General features: G+C 40.7%; 1 protein-coding gene across 1 annotated transcript in view; it reads left to right on the top strand.

The window, feature by feature from the left end:
- Window positions 1–733: 733 nt before the first annotated feature.
- Window positions 734–14092, top strand: part of LOC124642898 (collagen alpha chain CG42342-like) — a 29174-nt gene continuing 15815 nt past the window's right edge. The window contains exons 1-11 of the mRNA XM_047181646.1: window positions 734–1129; window positions 1376–1709; window positions 9423–9578; window positions 9700–9750; window positions 11526–11617; window positions 11976–12011; window positions 12149–12184; window positions 13010–13045; window positions 13122–13193; window positions 13380–13448; window positions 13702–13755. Of these exons, the coding sequence (XP_047037602.1) occupies window positions 734–1129; window positions 1376–1709; window positions 9423–9578; window positions 9700–9750; window positions 11526–11617; window positions 11976–12011; window positions 12149–12184; window positions 13010–13045; window positions 13122–13193; window positions 13380–13448; window positions 13702–13755 (1332 nt within the window). The remainder of the gene's footprint in view (window positions 1130–1375; window positions 1710–9422; window positions 9579–9699; window positions 9751–11525; window positions 11618–11975; window positions 12012–12148; window positions 12185–13009; window positions 13046–13121; window positions 13194–13379; window positions 13449–13701; window positions 13756–14092) is intronic.

Below are 14092 nucleotides of genomic sequence, written 5' to 3'. Positions count from 1 at the left end.
GTCGTAAATTTTGAAAATACGAAGAAAACATTACTCGGTGAACCAGCTGTCAAACGGACGGATTTGAAATCTTCAAATAAACTGGGGAGTATTGTGTTTTACCTGTATTATATTACTGTGTCTCTATGTTTGTACACTAAACAATACATAATACACTGCTCATTGTTATGAGCAACGTCCATACACACACATCGGCTAAGTTACTGTCTCCTTCTGCTTGACAATATTGTGGAAGCAGAATCGACGACGTTAACGTTCGCCCCAGACACACATTCACTACAAAATCTACTACACAAAAGTTACTAACATCGTTAACATCCTTTTCATATTAACCTAATTTCAAACTCAAATCAAATACATATTATGTAATCTATTGTTTACATTTCTGTCCCTGCAATTTTATTCTTACAACTAAATTTCCTAGTCAGTTTTTCTATATTGTTTTGTAAGCAACTTATTATCTTTAATCATAGTAGTATAGTGATACATATTTATATTTCTCAATAATCTGTTAAACTTTTTATTTGTTTTTAAATCACCCTACCCTGTTTACTTAATATTTTTCCTTCTGTTTGTTTTAATTATTAATCTTTTTCGTTTTACTCATTTCTAATCTTCATTGCAGTTATAGGTACTTATGATCACCCCCTGATTTTGTCCTAAAAGACATAGTTTTCAGCCACTTAGCTGTATACTTTCACATTTCAGATTAAATTGAGAAAGTATCAACAAAATGACGACACGCAGAGCCACAGCTATCAAAGACTTAGAAGACAAGCTGAGAGCCACCCTGAAGGATCTGGAGTCCTCCAAAAAACTTTGCAACCAGCTGCTGCAGGAGAGGGAAGACAGCGAGGTGGAAGTTAAGAACGTTGTTGACAAAAACACTGTTTTGAAGAATGACCTGGCTGAGCTGCATATCCAGCACATGGACCTCCTCGACCAACACAACCACCTTCAGCAAACGGTGTCATCATTACATGAATGCAGTGAAACGCACCATCTTACATTGAAGCGTATAACTGATTTAGAGCTGGAGTTATGTGAGGCCTACAAGACAATATCTTTGTACGAGTCTGCCAAAGCTAGGGATCAGACATCCGAGACCCTCAACCTGTTCACTGAGTTGGTAGGAAGCTCCACAGCAGCGTGCAGCTCGGCTGAAATTATAGATTTGACTGGGGATGTTACCATAATGCAATGTCCATTAGTTTTAAGTAAAAATAAACTCAAGAAATACATTAAATGTAAAAAAATTATCAGAAAGTACCGTACTGTAAGGAAACAGAATAAGGTGAACAACTGTATGCACCTTAGGAGAGAACGTGTGAATCTAGTACAGCAGTTAAATACTTGTTCCCTTGAACTTGAACAGTGCAGAGCTACCTATGACCTGGACATACAGCAGTTACACGACCAGCTAACCGTCAAAGAAAAATTGCTTTCATACATCTTCAGTAAATATGAGGATTGTCAAAAGGAACTAAGTGCCCGCTTGCAGCAGGCCGGTGAGCTAGTGGACCTGGTGAAATATAGTGCAGAGAAGTATGAAGCATTGGTAAACAATCTCTCCTCCAACTGTACACAACCTGACACACTGCCTGAACCCCGGCTTGCAGCTAATCTGCCAGAACCCCCTCAGTCCGTTGAGGGCTCCTCTAACATCAAGCAATTTAATTCAATTTTATTCACAGACAGGTTTGGTAAAGGTATAGGCTCCTACATTCAACACTCACTCTCTAAATCACACATTGTAACTAGTCACTGCTACCCTGATTTACATTTCAATTATATAATAAAAAACATAATTAATACTCAGTTCGATGCTAACTCCACATTAATTCTTTTAATAGGTGATAGTCTTGATTTAACTAAAAGTGACATTGCAAATGGTATCAATGCCCTAATAAAACTCGATCTGAAAAATATTATACTTTGTGCATTACCATATTCAGATTGCTCTTCAGACAAACAAAATAAGTATGTTCATAGTTTGAACAATTTCTTGTACACTCTGACATGTTGTCATAGCGACAAATTATTGTTTTTTGACACTAACAAGTTTGTTAGTGATTTTTATTTAACAAGGGAATGTATGTATTTTCCTAATAAATATAAAGATGTGATTGCTTCTTTGTTAGCATATAATATTAACAGTGTCATAGATAACAATATGACAAAACCTAGGATAAGCGACGAATCAGTATTGTCTAGTTTACCTAACAATACGGTGATTGAATATTTAAACTAGCTCCTGAGACAATAGAAAAGCATTGTAGTAACCTTATTCTCTTTCATCAGAATATAAACCGCTTTTCTGGCAAAATTTTAGATATTGAATTATTAATTGATAAATATTCTATTGATATAATATGTCTTTGCGAGACATGGTTAAAGCCTGATAAAATGTCATTTAATGTAAATAATTTTGTGGTTGCCAGTGTGTTTAACAGAGTTTCAGCTGAGGGTGGAGGTACAATAATCTTATCTAAAAGTAATTTAAAATTTAAAAACAGATTAGACATTAGCTCTGGCTCTGTTGATCGCGTCTGCGAGGTAGCATGTGCAGAGATAGAAAGCCATATAATATTATGCGTATATAGACCACCAGCATCAAATTTTTCTTTATTCCTCATTCATATGGAAGATATTCTCTCAAAAGTTTTTAAAAGTAATAAATTAGTCTATATTTGTGGTGATTTTAACATAGATCTTTTGTCTGAATCATCTGATAAATGTAACCTTTTAGCGTTATTTAATTCATTTAATCTAAATTATTTGTTTAATGATCCTACTAGAATTACGGCTACTTCCAGTACCTGTATTGATAATATATTTACTAATAACAGTAATATTGAACATTCTTCCTTAATATCTGGTGTACGGTCGGACCACAAAGGTCAGCTTGTTAGTTTTAAAGCGAATAAAATAAATTCATTAAATAAGAAAATTACCTTTAGACCATTGAACAAAAAAACTTTGCAAAAATTTAAAGATAATACTTCGGATAAATTAAATTGTATTAACATAGACTGTAAAAAGCCAAATAAACTATTTAAACATTTATTTAATACACTCTGTCTGGAACTTAATAAGTCATGTCCGAAAAAAACTATTGAAATCACTCACAAATTTAAATTCAGTGAATGGTCTACTAAAGGGATTAGGATAAGTAGGGATGTCTTATATAACTTGTACCACGAAAGGTCATTGACTTCTGATCCATCTTTTCACGATTATGTAAGAAACTACTCGAAGATATTTAAAAAGGTATGTATTCTTGCTAAATCGAAATCAATTAGTAATAAAATAGCCAAATCAGACAATAAAATAAAAACGGTCTGGAATATTATAAACGTTGAAACTGGCCAAACCAAAATGCGGGATGCTGACCCGCGGTTAGTTATTGATAATGCTGTTATCTCAGATAAGGTAGAGGTTGCCAATGCTTTTGACACCTTTTTTTCAAACATTCCCGTAGAGGTTACCAAGTCCCTTAATTCATCTTCGATATTAGCTGAGTCGTTACTTCGACAAAACTTCAGTAGAAATGTACCTAGTTTTAAATTTCAATGTGTTTCTGATTACACGATTAAAAGAGCATTCAAGTCTTTAAATCTAAAAAAGACTGAGGACTTATGGGGCTTTTCTGTCACAGTCATTAATTCCATTATTGAGAGTGTTGCCCCAATACTTAGTGAAATTTTTAACCTTTGCATTGACAACGGTATCTTCCCTGACTTGATGAAACTCAGCAAAATTATTCCTATCTTTAAATCAGGCTGTAAGAAAAACCCTTCCAACTACAGACCTATTTCAATCCTTCCAGCCTTTAGTAAAATCTTCGAAAGGATCATGTTAGATCAGATGTTAAGACATTTTAATTTAAACACCATATTTCATGACCGCCAGTACGGCTTCACAAAGGGTAGGTCCACCACTGACGCAAGTGCAAGATTGATCACCCAAATCTTAAACGCCTGGGAAGATTCGCGGGATGCTGTGGGCATCTTCTGCGACCTTTCTAAGGCGTTCGATTGCGTTGACCACGACACTCTAATTTGTAAGCTGAACCACTACGGAATTCGTGGTAAAGCTCTCGCGCTCGTCCTTTCCTATCTATCAAATAGACAGCAAGTAGTGGACATAAGTGGCTCAACTTCATCTGGGTCATTAGTAAAAATGGGCGTGCCGCAGGGCTCAATTTTAGGTCCTTTTTTATTCTTAGCTTATATAAATGATCTCCCGTATATGATGTCTGAGATCTCTGACATTATTTTATTTGCTGATGACACTTCCCTTGTCTTCAAAATTAACAGAAAGGAATCCAGTCCCATAAACGTAAACGATAGCTTGGTTATTCTGAGCAAGTGGTTTGCCGCGAATAACTTGCTTCTTAATTCTTCTAAAACGAAATGTATTAAATTCTCTTTACCTAATGTAACACCAGTAGGGCTCAATATCGTTCTGGACGATAATAAGTTAGATGTTATTAAGCAAACCGTCTTCCTGGGCATCACCATAGACTCTAAATTGCAATGGGGTGCTCACATCTCAGCAATGTCAAAAAGGCTGAGTTCCGCAGCTTATGCAGTCAGAAAAATAAGACAGATTACTGACGTTGCTACTGCTAGGCTCGTGTATTTTGCTTACTTCCATAGTATTATGTCCTACGGTATTTTATTGTGGGGGGCAGCGGCGGACGTAAATTCAATATTTGTACTCCAGAAAAGGGCAGTTCGTGCAATTTATGGCCTCGGCCCTCGCGAGTCATTGAGAGAATTATTTAAAGAAATTGAAATACTTACACTTCCTTCTCTTTACATTCTTGAAAATATAATGTTCGTACGCAAAAACTTAAATCAATTTATTGTTAAAAGTGATATACATTCGATTAATACAAGAAACAAGCACAAACTAGTAGTTCCGAGATTCAGATTAACGAAATCGAATAAATCGTTTTTAGGGAACTGTGTCCGTTTTTACAACAAGCTGCCTAAGTGTGTAACCGATCTCACGGATATAAAATTTAAGAACACTGTAAAATCCACCCTCATTAAAAAAGCTTATTATAAAATTCAAGACTTCGTTGACGATAAAGATATTATATGGCGATAACTCATCTCTCCATGTGTGGCTTCCCTGGCAATTAAACGTCTTTTTCTTTTCTCTTTGGATTGTATAGATTTACTGTTTACCTTTCAGTTGCATTGTATAATTTTATCAGCTTACTATTGTTATGTAATAGAATGTTTGTGACAATATTACTTTTTAAAAGAGTGTCTATGGAGTTTCTTGCCGGCTCTTCTCCATGAGACCAACTTTTTGGAACCGTGCAACTAATTTGACGTTTCATAAGAGCCTGCAAAGGCCTATTTGAAATAAAAACAATTTGATTTGATTTTGATTTTTAAAAGTAATACCCGCCCCCGCTCTCCTCGGAGCTCCGCTCTGTTAGCTACTGAAGATACTGGTAATGTATGCAAATGGCGTGGGATCTGTTTGTAGCGCCCCGCTGCGTCCAGCAACGCGCCGCGCTCTATACCAGCACTATGTCAGCTGATAGCAGTACTTCTTATAAAGCTACAGGTCACTTAAAGTCAATGAAATCATCCAATGTTAGGTTTTTGTAATTGTTCTCATGGCGCAGAAGTAGTATTATTTATTCTAAATTTGAAAGTGAACAGCTAAGGCAAACGAATTGAGTACATCATACAGTTACCCGGCCAACCCAATACCCCAAGACTGGTGTCAGACTTACTGGCTTCTGACTACCTGTAACGACTGCCAAGGATGTTCAATGACGGGCGGGACCTTCAGTTTAACGTGCTGTCTGAAACATAGTCATTAGATATACTTAGAAAGTACATACAAAGGAAAAGTTGCATAAGTAAAATTAAAATGACATTGTGGTGTGAAGCAGCCCAAGTCGGCAGCTTCATGTCGGCAGAAGTAGAGCTCGCAGCGTCGTGCCGAGGGGGTTCGCCGAGAGAGGGGGGGGGGGGGTATTAAGATTCCGCTCCGCCTGCCATAACCCCAGAACGCAATTTTTGCGAATACTTTATGCTAATGTTTACCGATATCGTATTAAGCCCCTTTCATTATGTGCGCGCACCCAGACACGTAACGGTAAATTTGAATTGAATTTTGCTCTGGAAACAATCTGTTTGGACAAATTGTGAGGTTCGTCGTTTGCATAAAATAATACGTAGCGAGAGCAGCTACCCCTCCGCCGTACTCGGCTGCGCGCCTCAGCGCCTGCTCAGTCGTCACCGCGCGCCACGAGTCGGCCAGGCGCGGGGTATCGGGCGCTCCTACTGAACATGTCGCGCACTGCGCCTCAACGCAACGCAATCAACATAATGAAAAAACTCCCGCCAACTGATTTATATGTCGGCACAAAGTTTGTACGACTGTACACCGCATACACAGATTAACTTTCTCATGGTCTATTTGTTCCCAAGTCAAGAGTTGTTTTAATGACTTAATACGATAAATTTCAATGTTAGCGACTATTGTCTGTTGTTTATTCATTACTTAGTTATCGGCAAGGTGGTCTAGCGAGCCAGGATACGTTTTAAAGTACTAAGTACTGCGGTATTTTGTATTACTAAACAACTGTCTAATCTACGTGTATGTATGTTTGTTACAGGTAAGGGGATAACCGGCACTACGATTGGTAAGAAAGCTGCAGCACTTTCGCAATGATGGACGGTATCCAGCACTTCAACAGAAATTGCCGTGGTTACACTCTTCAATCAAATTGGCTTCGAAGGACACCGTCTCACAATTATTGTACGGCACAAATCAAAATTCCTCAAACGCTTCGATGAAACAAATCTAATTAACGAGTGCCATTGTGTTGCAAATTAAAATAGGAACATGTTTTTGTCGTAAAATCAAATATTTGGGATGAAAAGTTCAGAGTTTTATATTGGTATTTAAGTAAATATGTATAACAGTTATTCATTTGATATAAGTAATGTGATCGCGCATTGATTTCTCCATAAATCAGTCAGTAGACACAAGCACAGTCCTTCGCCTGCACAGAGGTGCCAGCAGGTCCCCTGCCCGCATCACTCTACTGTGAAGCAAGTTTTATATTTATGTGGGTTTGACAAGGTTCTCAGAAGAACCTTACAAACTTATCGCTCAGTCCGTACACCCTGCTCCCGTGGAACATACCAACTAACTCTTATTTCGATGCAAGAACAAAGTTTCAGCAACTGTTGTCATCCTCTCGACTCGCTGCTTGATCTTTGGCTGGCAATAATTCAAATTGTATTCCTGTTATGATGACTTCCTACGTGCTATTGGATGACTACTTACAAGCCAAACACTTCTTAGAACCACTTTATTGGATTCCTTTTTAACCCCCGACGCAACAACGACGGGGTGTTATAAGTTTGACGTGTCTGTCTGTGTGTGTGTGTGTATGTATGTGGCATCGTAGCTCCCAAACGGATGATCCGATTGTAATGCGGTTTTTTTTTTGTTTGAAAGGAATGTCATTCGGGAGTGTTCTTAGCTATGTTTGGTGGAAATCGGTTCAGGTCTTCAAGCTCATCAGCTCGTTTGTTAGGTGTGATAGGAATGTTACACGCTCAATTTACTTGCAAGCATATGTGGGATCTGAAATTTGAAATACTAATGTCTTCTGGAACCACTGAGCTGGTCTGCTCTTAGGACACGAAGATAGGAGACGTAACCCTGAACTGCCTCTTAGTAAACCCATCGAGTTTGGGCTCGTTGAATTTGTCTTGACGAGTTCTCTTCATGTTTCTGATTGACGAGAACCTGATGCTGGAAATGGGATGTGGCGGATGAAACCCTGGAATGCTGGAATGAAACGGATAAACCGATTTATATTTTTGCTGAAAATCTAGAATGACCAAAGGTTAATCTTTGTTGTTTCTCAATCTGTGCAATTCTCCTAGAGCCAGTTTGTCATGAGGATTGTTAAACAGCTTCTTTTGGCCGAGATCGCATATAGCGACCCCATCTTAAAATAAAAGAAATTAAATGAAAGAAGGAAAAATTAAGGAGCTCCTTCAAAAAGCATGAAATAAAATTAAATTATAAATTTAAAAAAACCCCCGACCCAAAAAAAGCACGCAATTATTATGACAAAAGGTTAAAAACGCTAAACCCTATAAAAAGCAAAAAATAACTTTTAAGACTACGTAAGTACCAACTAAAGCATGTCAGACTAAACTAAATTTTGACATGTCGGGGGACCGCTTTTTACCTTTAAAAATACTTACATAAATCAAATGATACCTACCTAATTACAAGATTCGTATAAAAAAAAACACGTATCTAAACAAAATTATATAAAAAGTTATAAGCAGTATATGTAATGTAGTAGTATATAATTACTTCTAACGTTAGGCTAATAAATTGGAGCTGTCCCCCGACACGACAAAATTTAGTTTAGTCTGACATACTTTAGTTGGTCTAATCTCTTCCACGCCGGTTTCGGCAACGGCGACCACTTCGACCCTAATGGCGTGCGTGTGCTCTCATGTGGCTGGAGTATCCAATTTTGTGCGTGAAAGTCCGCGCACACTGCGGACATGTCAGGGTACCAGCCACAAAGTTGTAGTTGATAGCTACAGGTGGTCGAGCTTTCAACTCATCTCGTTTGGCATCCAACTCAGAAAGCCGGCGTGCTTCAAAGTCAAAGAGTTTGGCTTTAACGCGGCTTCTCCAGTCTCTGCGGTTGGATGCCAGATTCTCCCACTGAGACGGTTCAATGGAACAGCTTTTCATGTGGCGCTTCAGCACATCCTTGTATCGCAGTAGCTGTCCGCCACGTTTCCGCTTGCCCTCCTGCAACTCGGAGTAGAGGATGCGCTTGGCCACTCATGCCCGCACCAACGAAGCTGTCTCCTCATGAGGTATGCTTCAATGCCACCTACATTGGCTTTCCTCAACACTTCTGTGTTACGCACACGATCAAACCAACGGATATTTAATATTTTGCGCAGACATTTGAGGTGGAAGCGGTCTAGTTGCTTGATGTGGCGTCGGTACGGTGTCCATGTTTCCGCTGAGTAGAGTACACAAGGCAACACAACTGCCATATACACAGAGACCTTTGTGGATATCTTTAGGTCATGGGAGCTGAAGACCTTCTTGTCGAAAGCAGCGGCTGCAGCACCAATTCTACTATTGATTTCGGCGTCAAGGTCGCACTTTGATGTTATAATGCTCCCCAAATATCGAAATTTATCGACCCGATTGAGTGCTTTAGTTGGTACTTACGTAGTGTTAAAAGTTATTTTTTGCTTTTTATAGGGTTTAGCGTTTTTAACCTTTTGTCATAATAATTGCGTGCTTTCTTTGGGTCGGGGTTTTTTTTTAATTTATAATACGTTGACCGGTGTACATGAGCTTCATTTATTTTCTGTTACTCATAGAAGATGTGCAAGAAGTAGCGAGCACAGGTAGTTCTAAATACGCCACACTACAGCGCGGCGACGCTGACGGAGTGTCCTCCGCGTGTCGCGCCGAGCACTCTCCACCGGCACCCCGCCCCGCGCCCCCCGCCCCTCGCACCCTCTACCCGGTGCTTAGTACTTCACTCTTGCAACCACACAACATGTGAATATTGCATGTTGCTCACAAGTTCAATAAACGTTCTTTCTACTAAAACGATTTTATTTGGACAATCAAACTTCGTATTTGTTTGTTCAGGCATTTGTAATAGGCGATGGTCACAAGCTCAACCTGTGTCCGGTGGCTCAGGTTCGACTTCTAAAATATTCGATGACGTGGTACCATAAGACATGCCCCGGAGGTCCCCGCGCCACTCTGCGACAACACCGTCGGACCCTTCGCGCAAAAAACAAGATTACTTTCTGAAGTTTGAAACGAAATGGCGCTTAAACAACGCTAACTCAATTTACACACAATTCCTCTCGGCGGGGTCGCAACTGCGAAGCCATATTTTTTGCCCCTCGCTATGGATTAACTCGATTATCAAAATGCAGAGCGGGTGGTAATGGCGCAATAACGCGCTGCTGATAGCTATTTCTGCCCTCTGACTGCGCCTGATGCGAGCTCTCTGACACAGCGCATTCTAAATCTGTCTGGTTCCGACTGCTCTTACATCACGAATATTGTTATTACATAGACTATATATGTATATATAGCTCACATATGACACTCGGGAACGTGCAGTGAGACAGATACAGCACAGGTCGGGCGTCAAATATCGGAATCGGGAATGGATTAATTAAAACGCATTTTTTGCCGATCTCTGGCTCTGTTACAGATGGCTAACCCCCCCCCCCCCCCCCCCCTCAAGTCCGCAGAACTGAACTAACCCCCCTGCGTGACCCAAGACGTAATTAAATGTTATTACCCACAGTTAATCGAAAGTTACGCCTTTTCATAGCCCCGAAGACAAGTGAGTTCATTGATAAAGTTATATAAAAATAAGTCGGATAAAAATCTCGCTGTTATATAAATATAGACTACCAGCTTTCGCCCGCGGTTTCACCCGCGTCCCGTAACCGGATGGTGACAAATCCTTAAACCGTCTCCCGGGTCTAATTTACCTCCCCTCTAATTTTCAGCCAAATCGGTCAAGCCGTTTTCATGTTATGTCGTGACAACGGAAACCGGGTTTCATTTTTATATGTATATAAGATTGAAAGCTATTGAAAATAGGAACTACCTCGCGTTTCCTAATTACAACACCATATTAACATCTCCAAAACAACAACTGTTGTACTCAAGTTATTTTATTATAATTAAACGAAATGTTACACCAATATGCTCGTTGGTTTGTAACAAACAGACGAGCGTGCTCGATGTTTTGTTCGTAAAAGGATGATACACTAGAACATCTCATAGAGCGGCTCGTTGTTCTGTTACAATTAAATGTTGTAGTCTATACTCACCCTAAAAATATTTGTTCTACGGTAATGCATGCAAGTACTCATAGTATTTGGGCAGTTCTATACGGCCCGCACAGACGAACTCGCTTGCAGCAGCTAGTTTTATTATAATTGACTTGCTCATAACTTACTGTATCAGTCGTTGAAAATTTGATGAAATACGGGTGCAGGGTTTCCACCAGACAATGTAGCCTACTGTCACTACACGCGTAGTCGACGACGCTACGCTACATGGCTACGCCCAACAGCAGTCGCTACGAATCTCGTAGCTGTTTACTACTACTACGATTATAGTGATTATTGTAATCTTGATTGATGATGGAGCCTGGTTGAAAACTATATTTTAACATGGTAAATAATATAGTTGTTAATTATAGAATGATATTATTTGTCAAATAAGAAGCTATCTTTGTGCGTCCCTATCGTGAAGCCTCTAGGCTGTAGCAACGCAGCCATGGCACTTCAAATGCTACAAACCGTTAAGTAACGTAATTGAATGTGAAATAAATTGAATGAGGGCGCGGGCGGCATATCAAAGCCGTCGTCCGAGCCGCGCCACGCACACAGCTTGTAGGCTAGTTATAGGTATTGATGTTTGAGTGTAAGCCACTTGTGCAGTAAGCGTGCGTTGTGTTGCAGGTCCGCCCGGGCCGCCCGGCAAGCGCGGCAAGAAGGGCAAGAAGGGCGACCCCGGAGAGCCCGGACCGCCGGTCAGTACACATGCGCTTATATTACTATTTACTTCTATTACACTTTACACAAATCGCTAATTTATCACACATTATGGTTACATAATTATGTTCAAAGCCTAAGAGTACTCGCACACTGCAAATTTTTAATCAGCCGATATATTGCTTTGGCTCATATATTAGTTCAATGATAGTACATACGCAATTTAAACTTTTTTTGGTATGAAGATTTTCAAAAAATAAAAACATTACAAGTGTCGGTCGACTGTTTAGCGTGCAGTGTGCGGTTACTGTCAATGTTAATACAAGAGGGTTTGCAACTTCTTATCATTAAGTTTGGCTTCTGTTTGCTTGATTATTTGATTTATTTCGTTTGCAGGGGTTAACGGGAGCTCCTGGGAAGAATGGATTCCCGGTATAATATGTTTTATTTTTTATTTGCCCTGTTTGCTGTTATTCTCTTTCTCCTTATTCTTGTTGTAAATACGTTGACGACTCTGATGATAGTCGAGGTGCGACTCGGCTGTGCACTACACGCGTGTCACGTTTCAGGGTAGCAAGGGCGAGAAGGGCGAGCGAGGCTTCATGGTAAGACACCGTAGTGCCCCAGAGCAGTAGTGTCCCCCCCCCCCCACTAACGCCCTGCCCCTGCTGTCCCTGAAGCTAGCGCTCACTAACACTCGCAGTCGGTTGCATGAGGGATGTCAAGTCACCCGTGCCTCCGACCTCACTTTTATCACGATGCCAAGTTTAAAAATAATGTAACAATAACATTCATTTTGATGCAACCGGGCGAAGACATTGCCTCGCGTTCTCACTCAACATAATGTACTGTTGAATATCTTAGGCTCGGTTCACATCGGTCGAAGAATGCGTCGGCCGTATCATACATATATGATCGACGCCCTGACGAGTCGTCGCTTGGGTGTGAATGATTTAATGTTTTAATTCCTGACGCGTGTATCGTTACATATGAACCTTCCCTTAATGTTTCCGCTATTGCAACATTTAGAGCTGCGGAATGCGAGGTGCGAGTCTTAACTAACGTGAGCACAACTCTCTGATTCCTGTAGCGCTTTCGTATTCACTAACCTGGAACTTGGGAAATATTGCGATACACTAGCTATATCTATGGACTCCTACTTACTATGTACTGGCCATTCAGAAACTTACTAATAGCTTTTTATTTCTCTTTGAAGCTATCACTGAATTAAATGGTGTAGGAGGCTTCATGTGTATATTATCAGTTTTCCTGTTTGTGGTGTGTATTGTCTAAATATTTAAAAAATAATTACCTAACTCGACTCTATTGTAGTTGGTTTGAATACCGCTTGGACCGCTTCACTTTTAAGTATTCAGGCAATAACGCCAGTTTTGACTTAATGATACTTATGAGCTGCTTGTCCATTTCAGGGGCCCATCGGATTGGATGGACCTAAGGGAGACCCGGTAAGTTCGGCAGTATTGTGCTTAGTGCGGAACAGTTTGAAGTACGCAGTGAGGTAGTGACACGAGCTTGTTGCAGGGCCGGCCCGGGGACAAGGGCCACAAGGGCGAGCACGGCAGCCCCGGCTTCGACGTCTTCTCCGCCGTCAAGGTACGCACCACTTCACTTCCTCATACACCCTATTCACTGAATACAACTCTAAAACCACTGTCATGCTTAAAGCGGCAAAGTTTCTGATGTAGGTGTATACTTGTGATATAGCTGAGACGCCGCTCCCGAGAGCCGCGACTCACGGTAGAGTGTGTCGTGAGTAAATCGGTATTGGTCACATTGCAGGGCGTGAAAAGATCCGTGGACAGTTTTAAGATAAGTCCGTACACGAGCGCCGAGATCATAGCCGTCAAGGTACAGCCACTAGCGAGCGGCGTGTAGTTAGAGCTTTGTCACCCTTCAGAAAACGTCGCGCGCTAAGCTTTACTTATGTTGTGCTTTATTTGTCGTTGTAGGTAGCCCAAGTATTCGCATCCAATCTTTTGTTTAATTTTGTGCTGATTATTACTTGTTGCCTGGCATTCATTCGTGAGATCTCTTGTGAGACATAGTGCGAAATGTACACGTATGTGTGTGAGGCGGCGACACTGACCGCGCGTGTGTGCAGGGGCTGCAGGCGGCCGGACACAACATCTCCGCGCACACCGTCATACAGCTGAAGGTGAGTCACCCCCCGCCCCCGCAGCCTCGCCAGCCACCCTCATGCATGATCCCAGTGTTCTGCATGAGCTTCCCTCTAACCTCTTCATGGAAATGTAGACCAGCCACCTTTCGCCCATTCGTCTCACTCCGGTATTCGGGCTTTCATTTATAAGCCAGTGACAACATGCCAGTGACGAGCTGTGACGTACCTGTTTCATTCATGTTTGAAATACGTGATGCTTCTTGCATGTGTTAACATAATATTACTTGCACATTCCTACACTGTGTGTCATTTTAATCACTCGCAAACCTTTACTTACTTACTGAGTCATATTTTTTGGAGATAATGGCTTATA

The sequence above is a fragment of the Helicoverpa zea genome, chromosome 26 (genome assembly GCF_022581195.2).
Source record: "Helicoverpa zea isolate HzStark_Cry1AcR chromosome 26, ilHelZeax1.1, whole genome shotgun sequence".
NCBI lineage: Eukaryota > Metazoa > Arthropoda > Insecta > Lepidoptera > Noctuidae > Helicoverpa > Helicoverpa zea.
The sequence above is the reverse complement of the archived record's forward strand: the minus strand, read 5'-3'. Positions and strand labels throughout refer to the sequence as shown.